The 26,389-nt window shown below is 37.5% G+C and overlaps 1 protein-coding gene across 3 annotated transcripts in view; it reads left to right on the top strand.

Annotated features, from left to right (window-relative positions):
• The first annotated feature begins 9,523 nt into the window (after positions 1-9,523).
• The window catches only part of ZNF112 (zinc finger protein 112), a 30,655-nt gene continuing 13,789 nt past the window's right edge, over positions 9,524-26,389 (top strand). Inside the window, exons 1-3 of one of the 3 annotated variants that reach the window (XM_016936141.4) lie at positions 9,538-9,609; positions 20,688-22,968; positions 25,689-25,815. In XM_016936141.4, the coding sequence (XP_016791630.1) occupies positions 22,954-22,968; positions 25,689-25,815 (142 nt within the window). In that variant the 5' untranslated portion in view covers positions 9,538-9,609; positions 20,688-22,953. Of the gene's footprint in view, positions 9,610-20,687; positions 22,969-25,688; positions 25,816-26,389 lie in introns of all 3 variants that reach the window. The other 2 variants (XM_054674113.2, XM_524295.7) reach the window with 2 other exon arrangements.

Here is a 26,389-nt window from a genome sequence, read left to right as displayed (position 1 = left end):
TCAGTGTGACAGTTGTATTTTTGTTATATTAGAAAAGGTAATTCTTTGAAGTATGCATGGGAGTGTTTAGGGGGAAAATAATACAGTGTCATGATTTTGTTTTAAAATTACAATAACAAAAAGGGCAGAAAGACAATATTGATAGATAAAGGAAGTGTGGCACATGTTGAAAATTGCTGAATCTGGGTGATGAGGCAGTGGAATACTTCACTCTTTATTTCTATCAATGTTTGAAATTTTTCATAACATAAAGGTATGAAAATGTTTAGTTCTTGTCCAGAAGAAAAGGGGTAAGCAGAACCTTCGTGTATTTTTATTTGTTGGATTTTCTGGATTTGCGTCCAACTCTCAATCGACTCACTTGAACGAAATATGGTCTCACTGGTTTTCATATTCTTCAGTTATTATTGTATTTATGATAAGAATAGGGTGGAAGTGGGTGATGTGATGCTTGAACTTGAACAAAAAGAAATTTCAAATTTTTATATATTTATCTCTTTTCATATTATAATAATTCCTCCACATGAACACACCTCCTTTCATTCGCCTCATGAGCCACGTTTTACAATGAGCAATTAAAGTCAAGGAACACCCAAAAGCTTTTGCTGCTTCTGCTTTATACTTTAATAAACTTTGCATGACCTTCTTGTGGTTCTTGTATCATGGACCTAGATAGTTGAGTGTATGTATGTGTGTGTGTGTATACAATTTTTACACACACACACATAAATATATATATATATATATATATAATTTTTTTTGAGAGAGGGTCTTGCTGTGTCACACAGGCTGGAGTGCAGAGGCATGATCACAGCTCACTGCAGCCTCGAACTCCCAGGTTCAGTTGATCCTCCCACCTCACCTCAGCCTCCTGAGTAGCTGGAACTAGAGGTTCACACTACAGTGAGCAGCTAATTTTTTGTATCTTTTGTAGAGGTGGTTTTTTACCAAGTTGCCTGGGCTGGTCTTGAACTCCTGGGCTCAAGTGCTCTACCCACCTTGGCCTCCCAAAGTGCTGGGATTACAGGCTTGAGACACTGCACCTGCCTGGCCTGATATATATTTCAAAACTGATTAATAGATAAAGCCTTCCAACAACAACAATAAAAAAACCAATATTGAGATTAATTCATTGGTGGATTCTACTAAACATTTAAAGAGTAAAGATGTGAATTTTAAATAAACCCAGAAACGAAAAGAGAAGGGAATACCCACCCATCCCCAGCTTGTCTCATGAGGCCAGCATTAATCTGATAATACCAAACAAGACAAAGAAATTATAAGGAAAGAAAACTACAGATGAATATCCTTCATGCACTAGGTGAAAAAATCCTGAATACAGTAGTCCCTTGGTGTCCGTGGGGAATTGGTTCAGGGACCCTTATGGAAATCAAAATCCGCGGATGCTCAAGTCTGTTATGTAAAATGGCCATAGTATTCTCATCTAACCTTTTCATATCACCCTGTATAATTCAAATTATTTCCATCCCTGTACAATAAAAATGCCATGTAAATAGTTGTTATACTGTATTGGGTTTTTTATTTGTGTTATTTTTATTGTTGTGTTGCTAATTTGTATGGTTTTTTTTTCTGAATATTTTTGATCCCTGTTTCATTGAATCTGTGGATGCTTCTGTAGTATCCACTGGCTTGAAGATCTAGATGACAGAGATTGAGGTGACCACAGGACCTGGAAAGTGAGGGAAGAAATCCAGGGAAAAAGATGTCAAGCAAAGAATTGCCCCTTATTCTACATTAAACTCTGCCCAAATTTCAGACTGACTGACACCCAGAATATGTAATGACTTGTACAATACAATATTAAAGAGCCCAACATCTCAATTATAATTTGAACAGTTACTTTACAAAGGAAGACATACAAATTGTTAATATAGCCCATGGAGAAGTGTGACATTATTGGTCATCAGGAAAAAGCAAATGAAAACTGCAGAGAGATACAACTACAAGATCACCAGAATGGCATATATTAAAAATACTGATAACAGGCCAGGCACGGTGGCTCACACCTGTAATCCCAGTACTTTGGGAGGCCGAGGTGGGCAGATCATCCAAGGTCAGAAGTTTGAGACCAGCCTGGCCAACATGGAGAAACCCTGTCTCTACTAAAAATACAAAAATTAGCCAGGCATGGTGGCAGGTGCCTGTAATCCCAGCTACTCAGGAGGCTGAGGCAGGAGGATCGCTTGAACCCAGGAGGCAGAGGTTGCAGTGAGCCAAGATCATGCCACCGCACTCCAGCCTGCATGACAAGAGTGAAACTCCATCTCAAAAAAAAATACTAATAACAGCAAATGCTTATTAGGATTCAAAACAATCAGAAATTGCATATATTTTGGGAGACAGTGTAAAATTAATCTTTTGGGAGATGATCTGGTGGTTTCTTAAGCAGTTAAGCACATCAAGCAATTCTAATCATAGATATTTATTCCAGAGAAAAGAAAGCACATGCACGCAAAAAGACTTTTATAAGTATGCTGCAGGATCTTTATTCATAAAAATATTTAAACAATTAAAATGTAAGCAAGTTTCCAAAGACTTATATTCATACAATAGAACATCACTTCAGGATCAAATGACTAATATGTGCATCAACATGGATGGATCTGAAAAACACTATACTCAAAGAATTGTAATACAGAAGAGTTCTTACCGTATGGTTCCATATATTTCATATTCTAAAATTAGTAAAATTTATGGTGAAAAAGTAGAACAGTGGTTGCCACTGGGGGAAGGGGTTAGAGACTGACTGGGAAGTGTCATGAGGGAATTTGTGGGGTAATGTTAATGTTCTGATGGATAAGTAATAAGATAGCTAGATAGATGGCTAAGACATAAATGTTGCTAATTTTAGTATCTAAGCTGAGAATATATGGGTGACTACTGTATAATTCTTCCAACTCTTCTTTATGTTATAAAATTTCAGGGCTAGGCACAGTGGCTCATGCCTACAATGCCAGCACTTTAGGAGGCCAAGGTGGGAGGATCACTTGAGGCCAGGAGTTTGAGACCAGCCTGGGCAACATAGTGGGACCCCATCTTTGCAAAAAAAAAAAAAAAATTAGCCATGTGTGATTGGGCACAACTATAGTCCCAGCTACTTTGGAGGCTGAGGTGGGAAGATGGCTTGAGCCCAGTTGGTCAAGGCTGCAGTGAACTGTGATCATACCACTGCACTCTAGCCTAGGTGACAAGGTAAGACCCTGTCTTCAAAAAAAATTTTTTTTTGTAAAATATTGAGAAAAACAGTTTTGAGTGAAAATTTTTAATAGAGTTTTATAACACAAGATATATGATATATATATATGCATCCGAAATTCCACACATTTTGCCAAAAAGACATACCAACAACAGGCACACATTAAACAGATCGACCTGGTTACTGATGCGGCAGGGGAGAAAATGAGAGTGGGTAGTGGGGGATATAATGGAACAAATAAATAATATCTGTTTGTTTTTTTCTTTTTCTTTTTAATATGTGTGCCCTCAAACATTCTCCTATTCAAATAAATGATATTTTCACATTCACATTTTATCCAGCATTTCTATGTAAATAAACTAGGAAGACGGTCTGTGGACGCTTTATCTGTGTTGTTGTCAAAGGCCTGTAATATGTCTTGAAGAATATTTTCTGGAAAGAATTTAGAAGTGATTCACAACTGAATCTTGTATGCCAACAATAGTGCACATGAACAAAACATTCTCTGACCATAGAAGGATCAATCTTTTCACCTCAAAAATCCCATAGATTATTTTTATATTTTATTACTACTTTTAATGTTGCAGACAATAATTAAAATGCAAAGCTTATTTTTTCATTCCTTTGAAATTGACTCAATTCTTTAGTCTTCAGCCTTGCCATTAAAAAATTTCTCAGTGTCTGCAAGTGCATCTCTACGAGTCTCTTCCTCCTTTTCCTCTTACTCTTCCTCCTCCTACTTCTCCTCCTCCTACACACCCTCACCTTCCTCCCCCTTCTCCTCCATCTTCTTCTCCTCCTTCCAATATGTGATTTTGCCCATGTGGATAAATTGTTTATTCTTTCTTAATGATTTATTTATTACAATCTGCTTCCTTCTCTAATCCTCATTTTTTCTCATTAGCTTATAAGATACACCTGATCAGTATGTTCATATTCATTATAGAGTTTCTCATTATTTTTAGCCCTTCCCTCTAAGTTCTGAAAAAGTTCTATGCCATATATTCAGTTTCCTTTGAAACATATCATTGATTTTTTAAAATAGACTTTATTTTAAGAGCAGTTTTAGGGTTACAGAAAAATCACTGAGAAAGTATTAATATTTCCCATATACTCTCCTTTCCCCTGCCCAGTTTCTCCTATTGTTTGCATCTTGCATGTGTGTGGCATATTTATTACAACTAATGAACCAATTTCGATACATTATTATTAAAGTCTGTGGTTTACATTAGGGCTTACTCTTTGTGTTGTACATTCCATGGGTTTTGACAAAGCATAACGTCCTATATCAACCATACTGTATCACACAGAATAGTGTCACTGCTTAAAAATACCCTGTGCTCTATCAATTAATCTCCCTGAACCTCTAACAACCACTGATCACTTTACTGACCTTTAGTTTTGCCTTTTCCAGATTATCATATAGTTGAATTACAGTATGTAGCTTTGACAGACTGGCTTCTTTCCATTAACAATATGAATTTAAGGTTATTCCATGTGTTTTCATAACTTCATATCTCATTTCTTTTTATGGCTGAATAATACTCTATTGTATTGATGCACCACAGTTTGTTGGTCATATATCATTGATTTTTACAGATTGAAATATCACTCACATTCAGAAAAGTGTCCGAATCATAAATATACATGTGAAAGTATGAACATAAAATGAACAGCTGTATAATCACCACCCACAACAAAAATTGAAGCATGGTAGAATTGCAAACACCCCACTCTCACAGCATCATGATGCTTTCTTCCCCATAAAAAGAAACCACTACCCTAAGTTTTAAGATTCCCTTGCTTTTCTTCATATTTTTACTATTTAAGTGTCCAAAATCATCCTACTGATGAATTGTGCATGTCTAATGAACTTCGTACAAGTGGAATCACACTGCATCTACTGGGTTTGTCTAGTTATTTTGCTCAACATATTTATGGGAGTCATCATGGTATTGCATGTACAGCTAAAGTTTGTTCAATGTCCTTGCTTTTACCTTGTGTAAATAACAAAAATATTTATCCATACTATCATCGATAGACATCTGGAGTATTCTCAGCATGTCATTGTGATGAATGATCCTGCTATGAACATTCTTATATGTGTATTTTGGTACACATTTCTTATAGGTTTATACACTGAGTAGATTTAAGTGTCATAAGTAATGATTTTCAAATCGGGCTCTACAATCCACCAGCCTTAGATTGTTGCATATAGTGGGAGGTATAGGTCAATTTCAGTTTTATTTCACAATACTCAATTTAACAGCAACATGTATTGAATATTTTCCCTGTTCCCATGGTGCTGCAGTGCCACATTTGTTGCAGATCTGAAGTCAACATGAGCATGCATATAAAATTCAAAAGATCTACACATAAAATATTAAAATTAATTAGATTAGTTGGCAAGATTGCAGGATAAAGGAGCAAATGTGGTATTTAGTAGAAATGGTTGGGGTGGACATCATTATTTTGTTCCCCATCATAGAGGAAATGTTTTCAATATTTCACTATTCCTTTTGATATTTGTTGCCATTTTTGTAGATCTTTACTATTGCTTACTTGCCTAAATTTTCTTATGATAAATGGGTGATTAATTTAATCAAACTTTTTTTTTCTCTTTCTGATACCTAGGTTGCCCTTTTATATATCATTGGCAACATTTTGTTTAGCATTTTTGAAAGTATATTTATGACGAGATAGACCTGTCATTTTCTTTTTCTTTCTTTTTTCTTTTCTTTTTTTTTCTTGAGATGGAGTGTCCTCTGTCACCCAGGCTGGAGTGCAGTGGCACGATCTCAGCTCACTGCAATCTCTACCTCCCAGGTTCAAGCGATTGTCCCGCCTCAGCCTCCCAAATAACTAGGAATACAGGCACGTGCCACCATGCCCGGCTTTTTTTTTTTTTTTTTTTTTCTTTTTTTGTATTTTTAGTAGAAACAGGGTTTCACTGTGTTAGCCAGAATGGTCTGGATCTCCTGATCTCGTGATCTGCTTGCCTTAGCCCCACAAAGTGCTGGGATTACAGGCATGAGCCACCGTGCCCGGCCAGACCTGTCATTTTCCATTCTAATGAAGCCTCTCACAAATTTTGTCAGTGTTATTATAGTGGCCTCATAAAGTTAGTTGGAAAGTGTTTCCTATTTTGTTATTCTCAGGAATAATTTTGAGATGAACATGGTTTCTTCTTTAAATATTTGGTAGAATTCACTGATGACACCAGATTTCAATGCCACACTCTTTTATCTATGGATTACTTAAAAGTGGTTTGATTAACTTCTAAACAAGTTTATAATTTAGGGTCCACTGAGAAGATAGAAGCCTCACCAATTATTTGAAAAGAAAAATTAGCATATTGTAGAGTTGGTAGCTAGATTTCTGAAAGAGCAGAAAAAGAACTCTAGGCCACATGCAGTGGCTCACGCCTGTAATGCCAGCACTCTGGGAGGCTGAGGCGGGTGGATCACGAGGTCAGGAGTTCAACACCAGCCTGGCCAATGTGGTGAAACCCCGTCTCTACTGATAATACAAAAATTAGCTGGGCGTGGTGGCGCATGCCTGTAATCCCAGCTACTCGGGAGGCTGAGGCAGGAGAATTGCTTGAAGCCGAGAGGCAGAGGTTGCAGTGAGCCGAGATGGCACCACTGCACTTCAGCACGGGGAACAGAGCGAGACTCTGTCAAAAAAAAAAAAAAAAAAGAACTCTAATATATGATGGAAGCAGCAACTGCAGGAAGTAGCAACTGCAGCAAGCAGCAACCACCTGAGGTCTGAGGAAACAAAGTGAAGAGACAGGAATTACTAAAACTTAGAAGCTTGGAGGAAGGTCATGCTCACCTGAAACTCAGACCTCTGAGGAGAGGTCAGTGTTGGGCTGGTTCTGCTGTCTCTGAGCTCAGAAGCAGGGCCCTGCAGTTTTAGGACTTAGACATCTAAGGATCAGTCTTTGGGAAGTTGTTTAATAGTGTTTACAAAGAGCCATGATGAAATAGGTTATTCAAGTGTTAGAAAAACTGAAAATTAGGCAGTTGCTACAAGAAAAAGTACTGCTGGCTGGCAGGCACAGGATATAGTATATCTCCCTGCCCCCACCACCCCTATACGCTTCTGCTAATAATTGCCGAACACAGAACGAGATTGGGGGTGTGGAGGTGGGGAAAGATTGGCTGCAGATTCCCCCATTCCAGCCCCATAAAGCAGAGTGAAGAATGGTGGGTTTGGAGATGAGACAATATTTATTAAATGCACACATGAATCATTTAGTGGTATTTTTATTGATTTCTAGCCAAATTTCATTGTATTCAAAAGCATATTTAGTATTTCAGTATTTTGAAATCCCATATCATTTTACTAATTTGTGCAAATCTTATGTGCACTTGAAAAGATGCGCATTTTAGTTTTTGCTAGAATCTTTTGTTCCCCCAGCTTCATATAGGTGTCAAAAGTGCTGCAGAGCTTCTAGGCTTTTCAGATCCTAAACTAGACCATCATCCCCAGGAGAAAAGTAGCCCCAAATGCATGACTCTCCCAAGTGTTTCTGAATTTTGGCCCACCATTTCTCCATTATCTTGTCTTTTGATGCCTTTTGACATTTAAAAAGTTTGCTCACCTTTCCTCTGCCAGATGTTTGTTCCAAATCACTCATTTTATTATTACTGGAAGTACACAAAGTATTATTCTGTCCCTTTTATTTTTAAAATTTCCTTTCATTTTATCAAAAAAATCACCTATTATCAGATTGATCCTCTTTAATATGTAAACCGTATGTATTTTCAGAAACATTTCCTTGGAAAGGAGTTGTTAAATAAAGAATCAAATAGTCTCATCTCTTAATGGTGTCTTTTTTTTTTTTTTTTTTTTTTTTTTTTTGAGACGGAGTCTCGCTCTGTCGCCCAGGCTGGAGTGTAGTGGCGCGATCTCGGCTCACTGCAAGCTCCGCCTCCCGGGTTGACGCCATTCTCCTGCCTCAGCCTCCCGAGTAGCTGGGACTACGGGTGCCCGCCACCACGCCCGGCTAATTTTTTGTATTTTTTGTAGAGACGGGGTTTCACCGTGTTAGCCAGGATGGTCTCGATCTCCTGACCCCGTGAGCGTTTTCACAGATTGGTCGTTATGTCCTTTTATTTTCCTCTTCCTTTTCTGGATTGAGTCAACCCATTCATCGTCCTCCCTGAATCATCCTGTCCTCCATAAGACAACTTACAATATTTGCTATATCAAGAGCAGGGTGAAAATAGGTGATAGATTTTTCTCAAAGAAGAAAAAAATTTCGAGGTTTTACAAGGGACTTATCCCTTCCCATGATAATAACATTTTGTCTGTATCAGTACAGTCCTTCTATTTGCCTTATGACGTGCATTTCATCATCAGTAGTTAAAGCAGAGGAAACGTGGGAACCATTTACTGTTTCTGCTTATGGCCTCATCAACGGTTGCATCTGTTTTTTGTGGATTCTTGGCATCCACGTTCTTGTGGATCTTGCAACAAACACATTACGGTAGGTAGCAGCAGCACTATCAGTTTCAGACGCGTCCACACCAAAATGGAATAAAAAGGTAATTGAGTCAAAGAAAGGTTGAGATCCTGTATTCCTTAAATTCGGTGTCCAGTACAAATCAGCCCAATTTCCTTTAAGTACCTGCATTTTTAGCGCACACATCGCTTCCATTCTGTAATTCTTTTTTTTTCTTCCTGTATTGCAAGCTTCTCTGTTCTCTCCTTTATGGGATATTTTCTTGGTAAGTAGGTAGGTAGGTAGGTAAAGTCCGCTTTGGTTGAGTTTATTTGGGTTTGTGTCGCGCTTGAAGAAAAATAAATTCAAACTCTAGGGGGAAGGCAGTAGAACTGGACTAGCAGTATAAAATTGGATGGCTAACCAAAAGAGAATAGTGACTATACAAATACTGACAATCCAAACGAGAAAGAGACGACTTAAGGGAAAGTGCTACCCTGCAAGAAATTCCGGGAATTGTCCAGAAGATCCACAGGGTCAGAGACACACGCGCCAGGAAAGGCGCCTTTCATGCACGGTCCGCTGGGGAAAACAGAGAAATATATATACGAGCTCTCTGTCTTTGGAAGCATTTCGGTTCCAGGAAGGGGGAGTTAAGGAATTCCTTTGGGACCGGCACATGTGAAATATCATCCAGGCTCTCAGCTTGGCACCCGGCACTTGCGTCCTAAGCAGGCAGATAAGTGGAGAGTTTTTCTAGGAATTCTGGGAAATGTAGTTTGGGAGCCCCGTGTAGTCGGGTAACTTCCGCTCTAGGAGGCTGAGGCCGTCTCCCTGATCCCGTCGGGAATTCTGGGAAGCGTAGTCCAGGAGGTCTCGGTAGGCAGAGCCACTTCCGCCCCAGGTACGCTAGGCCGCGGCCTTCGTTCCTCCCAGAAAGGTGAGTGCTCCCCGCCCTGCGTCCTGCTCCTTCCGTCCATACTGATGTTCGTTTTGTTGGGGTCCAGTAGCAACCGGGCAGTAGCTCTAGGGAAGGATAATCCACTTGCGGCGAAGGGCGGGATTTGTGTTATCTTTGAATGAGCCTTCTCCAGTGTGGGGCAGCTGGCGCATCCCCACTTAGCGCCGGGGGTCCAAGATCCTACATTGCAGGGACTGGGGATCTCCTGGGTTCTGTACTCCCCCAGCCCTTTCCCCTGACCATCAGCCAGCTCTGCCACTTCCTAGCAGTATAATAACAGGCGAGTATCTTAATCTCTCTGCCTGTGTTTCTTTTTCTTTAAAATGGTACTAGTATCTATCTAATGGAGTTCTTTTGAGAGTTAAATAAAAAGACTTGGAACAGAGCCTGACAGGTGGTAGAAGATGGGTCTCTTGTTACTAGCACTTTTTAATTTTCTGAGAAGGACTCAGTTCCCTGAAAGCTTCTGTGAACCCAGGATGGGGTCAGAGCTCCAGCTGCAGAGTATCCCTGGCCCTTTTCTGATCACTGAGAGATTTTTCTTTAGGAGAGGATCACTCCGGGCTGTCTGGGTAGTCCATTGTAATTCATGCAGGAGTTCTGATTTCCCCCATCCTCCTTTCCTTCTTTAGCCTTGACTTCTTGAAAAAGGCTGCAGGGAGAAGGAGGGAATGACCCTTTGGCACTTGACAGCGGAGTCTCACCTGAGTAGTACTTATCATCCTTTCTTTCCAGGGAAGACGATATTTCCATCATTCACTGGCAAATTCTGCTCGAAGATGCGCTGATATTTGTTCAATAAATGCAGAAACGGATGAGGGAGTACTTGGGCATGAGTAATAAAGATAGTATTTAAACATTTAGTGCTGATCATTCTAAGAGTTTGATATGAATTAACATCTTTAATCCTCACAAGAGCCCTTTGAGGCTGGGTTGGGTACCACCATTCCCATTTTAAAGATAAGCAAACAGACATAGAGCATAGGTGGTTTATCTTTAGGTCACCCAGGTGGTAAGAGCCTGAGCTGGGATTTGAATTCAAATAGTTTCCATCCATTGCCTTAGTTCTTGATGTGTTTAGTATCAGCTTCAGAACACATATTTGGATTTTTCTAGAGGACCGTGAAAGCAAGGTTAATGAGCTTTGAATTTTTGATTTTTTTTAGTTATCTGTAATTTAATTTTATTTGAAATATTTATAGTTCATATTCTGATTATTTAAATTATTGCATATTGTAAAAGATTAAGAAAGTATAGAAAGTGTAAAAGAAAAAAATTAATTATGCTAACCACAAGATATAACAGTAACAATATTAATATTTCAATGTTTTCCTCTTCCAGTAGACTTCTTTTTGGATTTTTACCCACGTTTAACCAAATAGGCTTCATAGCTTTTATTTTTCCCTTAAGTTTTTACTATGGAAATTTGTAAGCATAGCCAAATGTAATATGACTAAAATAATTCTGTGGAAGCGTCACCCAGCTTCAACCTTTGTTAACATTTGCCAGTCTTGTATCAACTCCCTGTCCCTTTTTTTTTTGTTTCAGTATTTTAAAGCAAATCTCTAACATCGACTTAGTATAATATCGTATGATTGATTGTCATAATTGCCAAACGTTGATGATCATAAATTGCTTATATCCAAGACTTTGAAAGGGAAATGCCAGCAGCTACTCTAAGGTTTTCATTCGTTGAAGCTTACAGAATGGTCCTTACTTGAGGAAGCTAGGGGACGCAAGAGAGTTGTACCTTGGAGAAGGATGGTGATGAATTTTGTGTTCCAGTATAGAGTTTGCCTTGCCTAAGTCTTATAGCTCTTTGTTTCTTATTTCTCTTTATCTAAATCCATACACTGAAAGTTCTTCTATTTCTGGGACCATGTCATATTTTTCTCCATGTGCCCAGCACATCGTACAAGGTTGTTAAGGGTTTATGGTTAGAGTAGCTACTCAACAGACAGCTGGCATCAAGGATTTGCAGTGTAGAATTGGAATTAGGTATCAAAATAGAATAGAAATAACCCCTGGATATATTCCTTAATCTCACTTAATATTGGTAGGTTATATATTTCAGAGTATTGAAGAGTTGAAGAGCAATGATTGGTTATGTTTTGATAATCTAAAAAAAATTCCTAAGAAACAAATTGTTAGAAATGGTAACAACATTTATAGACCATGCCTTATAACTGAGGTTGTGTTTCCAGGTTTTTAAAACAGGTTTTTAAAAAATGTTTCTACAGTGACATTGACTATTTTGTTATTTTTGGTATACAATTCTATTACAACACAGGCATAGTTTGTATAACGACTACCGTAGTCAGAAAAAGAACAGTTCCATCACCCCAAAAACTCCCCTCATGTCTTCCCTCATAATTACCCCTCACCATACCTGTAACCACTGGCAACTACCATAACCACTAAAACTCTATAGTTTTGTCTTTTTGAGAATGTCATATAAATGAACTGATGCTATATGTTAACATTTGAGACCGGATTCTTTTACTCAGCAAATTGCTCTTGACATTCATCAAAGTTGTTATACGTATCAATACTTCATTTCTGTTTACTTCTGGTTAACAGAAGTATCCACTTTATGGATGTATCACAGTTTATCTATTCACTGGTTGATAGACTTTTTCCTCCACTTTTTGGCATTTATGAATAGAGCTGATATAAACATTCATGTACAGTTTTTTTGTGCTTATTTCTGTAGGGTACGAAGCCAGGAGTGGGGTTACTGGATCATATGGGAAATGTATGTTTAACTTTATAAGATGCCAAACTGTAGTATCTGTACCATTTTGCATTCTCACTAATGATGTAGAAAGTTCCAGTTTATTTACATCTTCATCAGCACTTAGTATTTTCCTTATTTTTTTTTATTTTAGCCATTCTAAGCATTGTGACTTTAATTTACATTTCCCTAATGGCTAATGGTGTTCAGCAGATATTTCTGTTTTTGTTATTGTTTCTTTGCCATCCTTATATCTTCTTTGCGGAAGTGTCTGTATGCATGCTTTGCCCAGTTTTACATTGGGTTATATTTTTCCTATTGTTGATTCTTGAGAGCTATTTATATATTCTGGATATAAGTCCTTTGTTGGATGTGTGATTTGCAAATATTCCTTCTCAGCCTGTAGCTTGTCTTTTCATTCTCTTAATAGTGTCTTTTGCAGAACAAAATTTCTAATTTTAATTACATCTAATTTATCAATGTTATCTTTTTTGGATTGTGCTTTTGATGTCATATCTAAGAAGTCTGCCTAGCCCCAGGTCGTGAAGATTTTCTCTTGTTCTAGAAGTTTTATGGTTTTACACTTAAATCTGTGATCCATTTTGAGTTAACTTTTTTTATAATATGTGATGGTTAAGCTGGGTTTTATTTCTTTACATATGAATGACCAACCATCCCAACACCGCTTGTTTGGGTTTATTTCTGCACCATGTTCTGCTAAATTGACCTATGTGTGTATCTCTTCACCAGTACCAAGATATCATATTTACTGTGGCTTGATAGTAAATCTTAAGACTGGATAGTTTGATTCTTCCAAATTTATTCTTTTTTTCCAAAATTGCTTTTAGCTATTCTGGTTCCTTTGCCTTTCCATATGCATTTTAGAATCAGCTTATTTATATCTACCAAAAATTCAGCTGGTATTTTCATTGACATTATGTAAAATCAGTGGATCCATCTTTATCACATTGAGTTTTCCAGTTCATTGATATAACATGTCCGTTCATTTAAGTGTTCTTTAATTTCTTGCATTAGTGTTTCATGATTTTCTGCATACAGATCTATACATGTTTTGTTTAGACATATGCCCAAGTATAATATATAATTTATTCTTCTAGAGCTATTTTAAATCATATTGTTTTAAAATTTTGGTTTCCAGTTGTACATTGTTAGTGTATAGAAATACACCTGATTTTTGTGCATTGACCTTGTATTCTCTGACTTTGCTATACTCACTAGAAATTTTTGTTTTTTGGTAGATTCCTTGGGATTTTCCATGGAGACACATGTTGTATATTAATAGGGTCAGTTTTATTTCTTCCTTTCTAATCTGTATGCTTTTTATTTCTTTTCCTTGCCTCACTACACTGGCTGATTTTCAGTACAGTGTTGAATAGTTATGTCAAGAGTACACATCTCTGCCTTGTTCCTGATCATAGGGGAAAGCATTTTTATAAGTTCCATTATATTTTTAGTCTGCAAAAGTTCTGTCATGAGTGGATGTTGTATTTTGTCAAATGCTTTTTCTGCTTCACTTTTACTGGAGCTGGTGATTGCTGTGCACTTAAAAGTTTGACAAGTACCTGTAGAACAGCCTTATTTAATTTTTTAACATTTATTTTTTAACTTATCTACTTATAGTAGAAATTTATTCTTTTTGGTGTACATTTCTGAGTTTTGACAATTGCATTGTCATGTAGACTTCACCACCACAATCAAGATTCACAACAGTTCCATCGCCCAGAAACATCCCCCTGTGGTACCTTTTTGTAGTCAAACTCTTCCCCAACTCTTAACCCCAGGAAACCCCTGGTTCACTCCCCAACCCCATTGCCTTTTCCATAACATCACATGAACAAATCAATGCAGTATGTAGAATTTTGAGTGATTTTTTTCATTTTTCTCTTTGATTTCTCACATCAGTATTTTATGTTTTGTGTCTTTGAAGGAATTAAACCATTTCATCTATCACTTTGAATTCATTAATGTTAATTCATTTATATTTCTAATGCCTGTTAAGTCTGTAGTGATATCCCTTCTTTCATTCTTGATTTTGGTAATTTGTGTCTTTTCTCTTTTGTTCTTCATCAGGAGTTTAATTTTTACTAATCTTTGCAAAGAACCACCTGTGGGTTGAATTAATTTTGTCCAGGAGCCAGCAAACCTATTTTTTTTAGGCCCAGATTGTAAATATTTTAGTTTTTCCAGTTAACTAGAAATATCAGTACTATTATTTAGGTATTTATATAATGAGAGGAAACTTTAATTGACAAAATTTAAGATATAATGATTGAGTACAACTTAATTGAAGTTCAAGGTTGCTATTCCTTGTCATCAAAATTAACTGTAAATATTCATCTGTTAATGCTGATTTGTAATGAGATTTTATGTATTTTATCTTTGAAAAGAAATTTTTTAAACAAATAGGTCCTATGAAATACTGATACTAATCCATAAGCAAATGATTTTAATTGTGAATATTAATGAGTTGAAAGATGTGGTAAACTGAATAGTGGCTCCCTAAAGATGTCCATATCCTAATTCCCAGAGCTTATGAATGTTACTTCACATGGTATGAGAGATTTACTGGTGTGATTAAACTTAGGGAGTTTAAGATGTGTAGATTATCCTGGATTATCTGGTGGGGCCCAGTGTAATTACAAGGATTCTTATAAGAGAAAAGCAGAAGGATCAAAGTTAGAAGAAAGTGACATGATAACAGAAGCAGAAATTGGAGTGCTGCAGCCATAAGCCAAGGAATTCCAGCAGCCTCTAGAAGTTAGAAAAGGCAAGGAAATGGATTCCTATGAGAAGCAACCAGCCCTGCTGACACCTTGACTTTAACCCAAGGAAACTGATTTTAGACTTCTGATCTCCATAACTAATAAAGAATAAATTGCATTATTTTAAGCCACCAAGTTTGTGGTAACTTATTATAGCAGCAATAGAAACTAATACAGAAGACATTTAAAGAATTATTGTAGACTCTTGATATTTACCTTTTAGTATGTCACTACATTTCAGAATAATCACTTTCAATGGAAGGTTAGGAGAATTATGCAGTGTACAATGAAATGGACTTTGAAATGCGGAAAGGTCCTTTGCGCTTGCATCAAGGTCTGCAAACACTGCTACAATTCTGAAGTTTGGGCTCAGATAACATATATACTACAAATTTGTGTGGGAATTGAGATATTACTTGTTTTAACTTTTGACAGCACTGGAAATTTGTAAAGTGGCTTAGCATTACCTGTGATTCAGACATTAATTGTCTTTGAAATAACTTTCCTACACTATAAGCTTCACAAATAAGTACTGTTTTGCCTTTTAATTTTAGGTCGAGTTCATTAAGAAGCATTATCAAGTCTGCAGCTAAAGCTAATTTCCAATGTCATTCAGTATTATATCAATAGTAATGCTTGAGGGAAGTTCTTATTCAGAAATATTTCAGTCTCAGCCCTGAGATTTAAAAAAAATCACAATAAAACTTCATTGCTGCTCAGACATTGAACTCTCATGTGGTAGGGCAAGTCAGAATTTTTCTGTTTCTCACGAAATTCATGCAACTGATGATGGTTAAATCTTTGAGTTTGAATGAAGTTCACTGTTGCCACTAGTGGTTCAATAGCACATGATAGATTAAAATATTCTCTGCAAAGTACCTGCTGATGAAGAATACAATGAGTAACCATAGGCTTTAAATACATGTTTTTATAAATCCAACCTCTGCCTTTTTCTGCTCCAACATATCTTTTACCACTATCAATTTTAACACTTCTTAGCAGATTGTACTGCCTCAGGTTTACTGAATTAGTATTTGTACCTTCTTTGGTAATATTTTCACCTGTGGTTGTTCCATATCGACTGTTCCTAGAGGCTAACCATTCAACCACTCAAACTTGGCATTGATTCCTTGAATACACAATATCTGAGCAACATTAGTAACATCTGTGAAATCAAGAGCCAAATAAATTTATCAGAATCATTTCCCTTGTATTTTAATGGACCATAATGTTGTTCCCATTGTCCTCAACTCTTAGAGCAGTTGGTCTTGCCCAAAGTCTACTAATCATAAACAAATTTATTTTATCTGGATACATTTCTTTGCCTTCTACAATCAAACATGATTTAATTAACTCATCACTGGTAAATTACTTTCCTTGCTTGGGGCAGAAATAGAAGCTGAATATCTGAATATCAAAATGTACTGGAGTTGCTACCTCATTTTCATTATTTTTTTTGTGAAGAAATTCTGCTCTGATGAGACATTTTATTTAAAATTTTCTAATTTTTCGGACCATTTATTGTGAATTGAGAATATTGTGATGAGTGCTTAGCGTGACAGTGTTGACATAGGTTTGATTAGTTTAGCATAGATACGTTGTCACTGCATAGGAAGCACAATAAGCATGATAAGCTTTGCCATCTAATTCATTCACAAAATATTTCACCTCCATTGTGCCTTCAAAGTGTAACAAAGTCTGTTTTTCTGTTTTTTTTTTCTTGTGTTTGGCTTGAAGAGTGTGTATTAGTAATACAAAAATTAAAATGTTGTGGTACAGCAATACATATGTTACTTGAAATGCTGTTCAATTAACAGCATTTAACCCAATTGAGTTAACCTAATGCTGAGTCACAGTGGTTTAAATTATGCTTAGCAACAATATGAAGAAATGAGAGTGCCACCTATGAACTCTGTTATAACTACATAGCACTGCTGCTGTAATGCAAAAGCAGCCATAGGCCGTATGTAAACAAATGAGCATGGCTGTGTTACAGTAAAACTTTATGGACACTGAAATTTGAGTTTCATGTAATTGTCACATCACAAAATAATCTTTTCAGGATTTTTTTTCAACCATTAAAAAGTAAAAACCATTCTTAGCTTACATCCTGTACAGAAACAAGCAGTGGGCTGGATTTGGCCCAGCCATATTTTGATAGGCTTGATTTTGTCTAGTGTTTTTGTGTTTTTAATTTCATTGATTTCCATCTTAGGTGTACTACGTCCTTTTTTTCTGTTTGCCTTTAAGACCTCTTTTCTAATATATGCATCATTGCTATACATTTCCCTATAATATCTGCTTTAGCTGCATCTCTTACATTTTGATATGTTGCATTTAAGTCTTGATTCCATTTAAAATATGCTCTAATTTATTTTCTAAAAAGCATTTCCACTTCGCTGCATCTAATTTCTTTTGTGACTAATTTCATTGGTTGCTTAGAAGTATGCTGCTTAATTTCCAAACATTTGGAGATTGTCCAGATATTTTTTTCTTGTTCATTTCTACTTTAAATCTGTTATAGTTAGGGAAAATACTTTGATTTGAATTCTTAGGAAATTAAGATTTGTTTTATGAAAAAGATAACATCTGAAGTAAAAAAAATTATTCGATGGGCTCAGTAGCAGACTGGAGATGACAGAAAAAAGAATCAGTGAACTTGAAGATAGGTTAGTATAAAAATGCAATTTGAGCAACAGAGAGAAAAAAAATTGAAAAATAAATGAGCAGAGCCTTCGGAACCTGTGGGACAATATCAGAAGTCTAATATTCCTGTCTTTGGAGTCTCAGGAGGAGAGGAGAGAAATGTTTGTTTGGAAGTACTAGCTGAAAATTGCCCAAATTTGGTGAGAGACATAAATTTACAGATTCCAGAAACTCGTTGAATACCAAATACGATAAACTCAGAGAAAATCACTTCTGGATACATCATAATCAAACTTCTGAAAATTAAAAATAAACAAAAATTCTTGAATACAGCTAGAGAAAATGACATATTATATATCTGGTAGAACAATGATTCAGATATACGTGGATCATGGGAAGCCATGGAGGCCAGAAAACATTGGAAAAACATCTTTAATATTCTTAAAGGAGTTGTCGGTACAAAATTCTATATCCAGTGAAAATGTCCTTCAGGAATGAAATGAAAAAATGCCACATCTGTGCTAAAAGGAGCACTAAAGGAAGTTCTTTAGGCTGAATAGAAATGATATTAAATGGAAACTAGGAACTTCAGAAATGATGAAAGAGCACCAGAAATAGTAAGTTTTTTGGCAAATATAAAATACTGTTTTTCTACTCTTTAAAATATGCATGACTGTTTAAATAAAAATTCTAACTTTCTTGGCTAGAGGTTTTTGTGTATATAGAGTAGTATATACAACTGAAACAAAGTGGGGAGATAAAGGGAACTATTTGTTGGTAAGGCATTTGCATTTTACAAAAAGTAGTAAAACAGTAATGCTAAATACACTGTGAAAGATTAGATATGTATATTACAACCCTAGAGCAACCACTGGAAAAAAAAAAAAGGACATATAGCCAAAAGCTAATAGATACAATGAATGGAATAGTAAAAAAAAAAAAAAAAATCAACCCAAAAGAAGGCAGAAAAAGGGGTAATAGAGGGACAAAATCAGGGAGGACAAACAGGAAAAAAGATAATAAAATGGTAGACAGAAATCCAGCTATATCAATAATTATAGGAAATGCTAATGGCCTGAATACATCAATTAAAATATATTGTAAGATTGGATAAAAAGCAAGAACCAAGTATATGTGGTCTAAAATAACTCCATTTAAATACAAGGACATAAATAGTTTGAAAGTGAAAAAGAGAAAGGAGCTGTACTACGGAGTGGCTATATTAATATCAAAGTAGACTTCAGACCAAGGCCAGGGATGCCGAGGGACACCATGCCAAGGGTCAGTTCCCCGAGTAGACATAACAATCCTAAAAGTGTACCTACAAAACAACAGTTACATGAAGAAAAACTGATATAATTAAAAGAAAAAAATAGAGAAACCCACAGTTCTATGTAGAAATCTCAACACTCTTTTATCAGTAATCAGTAGAACAAGAAGACTGAAAACCAGTAAGGATTCAAAAGACCTGAATAATACTATTAACATCTTGACCTCATTGACATTTGTAGAGCACTCCATCAACAACAGAATGCACATTGTTTTCATGTGCTTCAGGTTTGATTGTTTCTGTTGACCTGTCTTTGAGCTCGCAGATGCTTCTGCTGCTTATTTCTGATCTGTCTTTCCCATTTGGCTACAGATTTCTGTGCAGTGGGAACTGTGTCAAATTCTCCATTTGCTTATTACCAAACGTAGGGATTGGCAGAGAGGAATTATCTGGTACCTATCTGTGGTTGGTGCAGCTTTCCAGCAGGCAGCAGGAATGGGGACCTTCAACTCAGTGAGAGTATATTCAAATTTTCTGAAAATAGATGTGGGAGAATAAAAGATGTGAATATTCCCTGTCCCTTATCTCTGATCAGTTTTGGTGGGATGCTGAAGCCAATAGATTTTTCAGAATGTCGAAAGGGTGATGTACACCTATGGTTAATTACTGACCTAAAATAAACATACTTTGAAACAAACCAGAGCTAATGAGCAGCTTCTAGATTTATTTCATAGTGATAATAATGAAGATGGTAGTAACAATGGCTAACATTGATCAGATTTTATTACCACTCACACTGACTTTCTAATATTATGATGCATTGAACTCACATAACATAACATAACAACCCAACGTTTATCTCCATTTTACAGATGAAGAACAGAGGCATTGAGAGGTTAATTAATGTGTGTCAGTTTATGCTGCCAGTAAGTGGTAGAGTCAGGATTGAAGCTTGGCAGCTTGATTCTGTAGCCTGGGCTCTTGGCCAAAGCATTCCGCTTTCATTAGGCTGGCAAAATGGGTTTTAGGAGCTAATGAGGCTTCAGCGAAACCTTCTTAAAGGTATCATAGAGCGGGGCACATACAAGCTCAGTGTTAAAAGCTAAGAGGATCTGTGATGGGAGTGGGCAAATTGCCTGTGGCTTGTTTTTGTGTGTCTCTTCTTCAGCTAAGAATGATTTTTACATTTGAAGGGTTGTGAAAAGAAAGAACAATATTGGACAGAGACAGCATGTGACCCACAAAGCCTGAAATACTCACTATCTGTCCTTTTTATGAAAGCTTTCCAACCCCTGCTCTAAGTGAAAAGAGAAAGGAGTGCAGGAGGGGTGGCACATGCAAGGGCCTGGAGACTCTTTTATGAGATCAAGTGATTGACACGGCTGGAGATCAAAGGGGAGAGAAGATTTGCAGAGAAAATGAGCAGACAGACATGAAAGATTCCTGTGTGGCTTGCTAAGAATCTAGACTTTATCCCAAAGGCAGCTATGCACTTGTTTTAACCAAGAAAGGAACATTATCAGGCTTTAATTCTATCAAACATGAAGAAGCAACAATAGTCTATAGGATGACCACTGTGTGATTTCATATTTAACAGGAATTCCCTTTTCTTTTGAATTCTCAGAGTCCCTTGGCTGATTAGTGACCCCCTGCTTGATGAAGGTGATCAGAGAGGTCTAAACTGGAAGGCTGTCCTCACACGGAGTGCGTGACTGCAGACACCCACAGCGCATGTTACTGCTCCTTCCTCTTAGTGACAGCTCCAAGAGCAGCTTTTAAAAGAGAGAAATGGGGATCTGGGAGTCAAGAGGCCTGGCTCCCAGGCCCTTCCCTGTTCCTGGCTTGAGTGTTCTCTGACAATTTTCTTGAGAGGCCAAATGGCCTAGTGGTTAATTGCATGGGCTTATCCTGCAAACTGCCTCTATGTGTGTCCTGGTCTGTGGTTTGCAATCCTCTCTGCACACTGTAGTCATCTGGGGGATTTCATAAAAACTCTTCTTCCACAGATCCTCATTTATAGAGCCTGGACTTGGGTCTGGGCATTGGTTTTTTTTAAAGCTCCCCATTGATACTGGTGAGCTGGCAGCTTAAGAGCCACTGTCCTAGTAACTGAGAACACAGACCCTGGACTAATAGTCCTGGCCATTCTGCTAGCTAAAATGACAAAGCAGCTTAAAATATGAATGCCTCAGTCTTCTCAACTGTAAAAAGAGTTACAAATTGTCCCAACTTCTTGGGTGGTTGTGGGATTAAGTGAGGGGAGTTCCTCTAAAGCATATGAGTTGGTCTTCTTACCACATTTTCTGCCTCCTCTCTTGCCCTAGATACCCACTAACTCTCATTCTGTTTCAATAGTCTGATGACTCCTTTCTCTTTGAGTGGCAAATATAGGTCAGTCACCTTCCAACACTAAGATCAGCCCTCATTTTCTCCATCCTCATCCATCCTCCGTCATCATGTATGGGTTTGAGGGCCCTTCCATGCTCTCTCAAAGGACTCCGTGCACCCTCTACCCTGGCATCTATCTGGGCACTGTATCCCTTTTAGAAGGCAATCCATAAATATTGGATGAGTGAAAGAAAACTCAGCTCTTTTACTGCTGATTACGCAGCCAAGTTCATACTTGTCCTTGGTAGTTGTGCTTACATCCTGTGGATTCTACAGCAGAGGCCAGGTGGAGGAGGAGGGAGCAGGTGCCTACTGGAGTAGTGCACCTCTCTTTGAGGTGGTGCTAGAAGGCTCTGCCTTACCCACAGTTCATGTTCAGTTCCTTTTTTATTTTTTTCAGTTCTTTCTCTTCCACAGATAGCCTTAAAGTTGCCTGAGAACAGTAAGTAAAGTAACAAACCTTGAGGAAGAACCATGAAATTAAACTCCTGGTGTCCAGTCCTCCCCAGGGTCAAGCACTGAGCTGCTTTTCACAGAGGAGCACACGCAGCCCCACAAACAACCCTGCAGGCTAGGTGTTCTCATCACCAATGAGATTTTGTCATATCTAGACAGAGGATCACATTTTTGTTTAACATGAGAAATGTAGTAGTCTCACAGGTTTCATGAGTCTTTTGTTGTACCCTGTGGGAAGAGGGATGTACCACTGAACTTCCCCTGAGCTCAGGAAGAATATTTACTAGCCACTGTATTTTTCATAAGGGTGGTCTCGATGTATATAGTATATACTGTGGCAACAAAAGTAAGAAGCCAGAGCTACAGACATTCCGAAGTTAAGGGTGACTTTCCCGGGACAGCGCAGTAATCTCTGCTGTCCAGATGTCTTACAAAATACATTCGCCAGGGCAATTTTGTGATACAGAATGCTATCTGCATCTCTATAGTTGCAAGGAAGTAGAGATCCCTGATATAGTTATAATAGGTTTCCTCTATGCACACAGATAATCCTAATAACAATCATATATTGTTGGCACTGTGTGGTCTGGATTTTGCAGATGACAGAACTGAAACATTAGAAAGGTTCATGAATTTAACCATGGTTACTCAGCAAGTATATAGTAGCACCAGGTTTTGAACGTAGACATTTTGTCCCCAGAGTCCACTTTTAACCAGTACATGACATGCCACTACCTCTCCTTTCCCACCTCTCCCAGAATCAGAATGAGCATGCTGGGAGCTGTAAGGCATGTGAGGCTACTGGGTACAGCTGTGCAGGTTGCTCCGTGCATGCGGGCACCCTGCCAGGAGAGCCAAGTGGTAGCTAGAATCCAACCCATGCTACCTGCTCCTTAACGCAGGTGTGTGGCCACATCTGCTGGGGGAAGGGACACCTTTTTCTAATTTGCACAAAGATACGTTTCCCTCTTGATCATGGCTTCTTTCGTATTACCCTGTTCTGCCTTCTCAGGTCTCTGCCTTTCTCTAGAAAAAGAAAGAGAAAAATGACCAAATTCCAGGTGAGCTGGTTTTCATTTATGCCGTTTTACATGTGACCTCATTTTGCAGTGAGTGGACATATCTTTTTCCCCCTTCTTTGCCAAGGGTAAAGAATGACAACAGGCATTTAGTATCATTTATGTATCAGGCTCTCGCTTTTTGTTTTTGTCCTTTACTAAAATTTCCTTTTAGTTGTAAATGTGTTTTATTATTTATTTCATAAATAATAGTACAAAAAAGAATAGAAATTTTAAAATCCTACACCTTATTACCCTGCTTACAAATCTGTTTTTGTCCATGGTCATTTTTTAAAATATAACTGTTCTTGCATTAATACATAACAATTTTGAATTTTTATCTGCTTAATTTTTAGCAGTTAATTTTTATCATCTAATATTATTGACGTAAACTGTTGTTATCCCTCTCCCCCTTTTTTTTTTCTTTTTCTTTTTTTTGTGAGATGGAGTCTCGCTCTGTTGCCCAGGCTGGAATGCAGTGGCATGATCTCGGCTCACTGCAACCTCCACCTCCTGGATTCCAGCAATTCTCTGCCTCAGCCTCCCGAGTAGCTGGGATTACAGGCGCCTGCCACCACACTGAGCTATTTTTTTGTATTTTTAGTAGAGACAGGGTTTCACCCTCTTGGCCAGGCTGGTCTTGAACTCCTGACCTCGTGATCCACGTGCCTCAGCCTCCCAAAGTGCTGGGATTACAGGCGTGAGCCACCGTGCCCGGCCCTTTTCTTTAAATTATTTCCAACTCACAAGCTTTTACGTTCCTGAGGATTCTTGCAGTTTTACATTGCAGTATCAGTTTTCCTACAAATAATCTTGACTCAAAAACCAGTGTGAGAGAATTTTGATGTTATTTGTCCTTAATGTTCTAGAGACTCAAAACTAAAAATATTTTCTCCTAAGTGATGTCTCAGGTGGAATACATAAAATATGATTTTGTCTAACAAGATTATATTGAAGCTAAGGTTGGGGGAAAAATAGATGTTTTTGTACAAGAAGAGCTAGCTTCTTATTTAAGAAGAGCTAGATTCTTCTTAGTACCTATAGCTATGTGTTTATCTGTATATGTTTGTATGTCTGTGTGTGTTTCATTATTCATGTATTAATTTTATTAGAGTAATACAGGTACTTAGTTTAAAGTTTTTAGTCATACCTTAGGATATATAGGCACTTTGCATCTGTCACACTATTCATGGCCACAGATGACTGTTGGAGGGGAACTGTAGAGTCATTTGCACTGTTACCTTGAAGATAAGAGGTTCGTGTTCATACAGGAAGATAAGCATTGGGCCAACTCTAAAGCGTTTGCTTTCTGGGCCAAGAGTTTCAGGCATATCACTTGCGTGGAAAGACTTACAAAAAAGCAAAGCAAACCAAAGCAGAGTTCTGCATTCAGAGCTGAAGCTGTTATGCTCAGAACCGCAGCCAGAAGAAATATGGAACTGAACAGTTGTTCATTTAAAAATTTAAAATTACCCTACAGCAAAAAGTTACAAGACAGCAAAGTGGAATGAAAAATATTTACAATGTCCATGGAAGAAAAGACCTCAGTGTCCTCCAGATGAATTATTATTACAAAACAAGAAATACTGATGAACAGCAAACGTGTGCAAAGAGAATGAACTTTATTACCAATAAGTTTGTGAGAATGTTTTTAATAACTGATTTTTACTTCCCAAATTTACTTGTGAGATTATGAAAGATTTTTTTAAAAAGCTTTCATATCCAGTGTTGACTAGGATTTATACTTTCTTGGAAGAAGGCTAAGATGGAAGGCAAAAGTCTGTTTTGGGAAAACACCTGCCATTATGATTTCAGAACTTTAAAGGTCATTATTCTTCAGCATTGCCATTGTTACTTTTTGGTATTTATTTTGAGGAGATAATCAACAGAATTCCAGAGGTTAATGTCAATGCAAAAGATTGTTTTTGCAACATTGTTCGTATAGGTAACCTCAAACTAAGTGTGCATTAGTTGGATCAAATTATTATATTCTAGACCATTAGTTCTCTGAATTACTTTGCAGCCCAGAAATGGGATAGAAGATATGATGAAAATATTAATAATGTAGCTAACATTTGTTGGGTACTTACTGTGTGCCAGGTGCTGTTTTCCATGCTTTACATGTGGTCACTCATTTTATTACTAGGACTCTATGGTATAAGTTTCACCATACAAATGAGAAGATAGGAAACTTGTCCAAGATCATAGAGCTAGCATTGGGCAGAGCGCCCAGATCCAGACACAGGCAGTCAGGCTCCAGAGCTGTGCCCATCACTGCAACAGTCTCCAGATGAGCACAGAGGATGAGTTACATATTTGAGCAGTAAGGATGACTGATACCCTGTAAATTTGACAAATTAAATAAGTGATGTGTGTGTGTGTAAATGAGGAGAAACAGGTAGCATCAGTCACTGTTAGAACTAAAGCTTTTGTGGAGCAAATGACATTATTAATACAATTTAAAATATTGGTAACCTAGGGTGCAACAGAGTTCCAGAGGCTTACTTGTAAGTGCTAACAAAAGGAAGTAATTTCAAAGTGCAAGGATTTCTTTTCTTGCAGCCCTTTTGGTGAATGGTATTAGCATTACAGAAGGCAAACAGAAGAGAACTATGTAAATTTGACTCAAGTTGCCCAGACTCCAGAACAGCTTCCAGTCCTTTACACCTTCTCAGCACTGCCCTTCTTCTGTAAACTTAGTGTGCATGTGTTTGGCATTGTAGGAGATGGTGACATTCAAGGATGTTGCTGTGGTCTTCACTGAGGAGGAGCTGGGGCTGCTGGACTCTGTCCAGAGGAAGCTGTACCGAGATGTGATGCTGGAGAACTTCAGGAACCTGCTCTTAGTAGGTGAGGATAGGTGCCCTTAGTTACTCAATGGCAGCCTCCTGGGGGGTCTTTGTGTGCTCAATTGTTAGAAACTCTGAAGCCCCTGAAATTATTCTCTGAGATTAGGTGCCCGAGAGTCCTAATAATCCCCGTGCAACACAGACAAGATGTTTCTGATGGTTTTGTCCAGTCTATCCTTGGAATAGTAAATATGGTCCTGCTTCATTGATTTGCCATCAAACAGTTTAGTAAGTTGTTCCAGGTTAGTAAGTTTATTTTTCAGGGCACCAGTAACTGTTGATGAACTTGACTTTTTAGAGGGGTTTTTTAAAAAAACAATATATCTGTAAATAACTTTAAACTCACAGAAAACTTACAAAAGGACAAGAACACCTATATAGATTCGCCAAGATTCTACCTGGATTCACCTCTAATAACATTTTACCCTATTTGCTCTATCATTTATGTTCATGTTCTTTCCCTCTCCATACATACTTATGTATGTATATGAAAAAATATATATAGTCGTAATATCTTTTTCTGAACGACTTGAGGGTAAGTTGATATACCATGGCCGTTTTTCTCTAAATACTTC

This window comes from Pan troglodytes, chromosome 20 (genome assembly GCF_028858775.2).
Source record: "Pan troglodytes isolate AG18354 chromosome 20, NHGRI_mPanTro3-v2.0_pri, whole genome shotgun sequence".
Taxonomy (NCBI): domain Eukaryota; kingdom Metazoa; phylum Chordata; class Mammalia; order Primates; family Hominidae; genus Pan; species Pan troglodytes.
The sequence above is the reverse complement of the archived record's forward strand: the minus strand, read 5'-3'. Positions and strand labels throughout refer to the sequence as shown.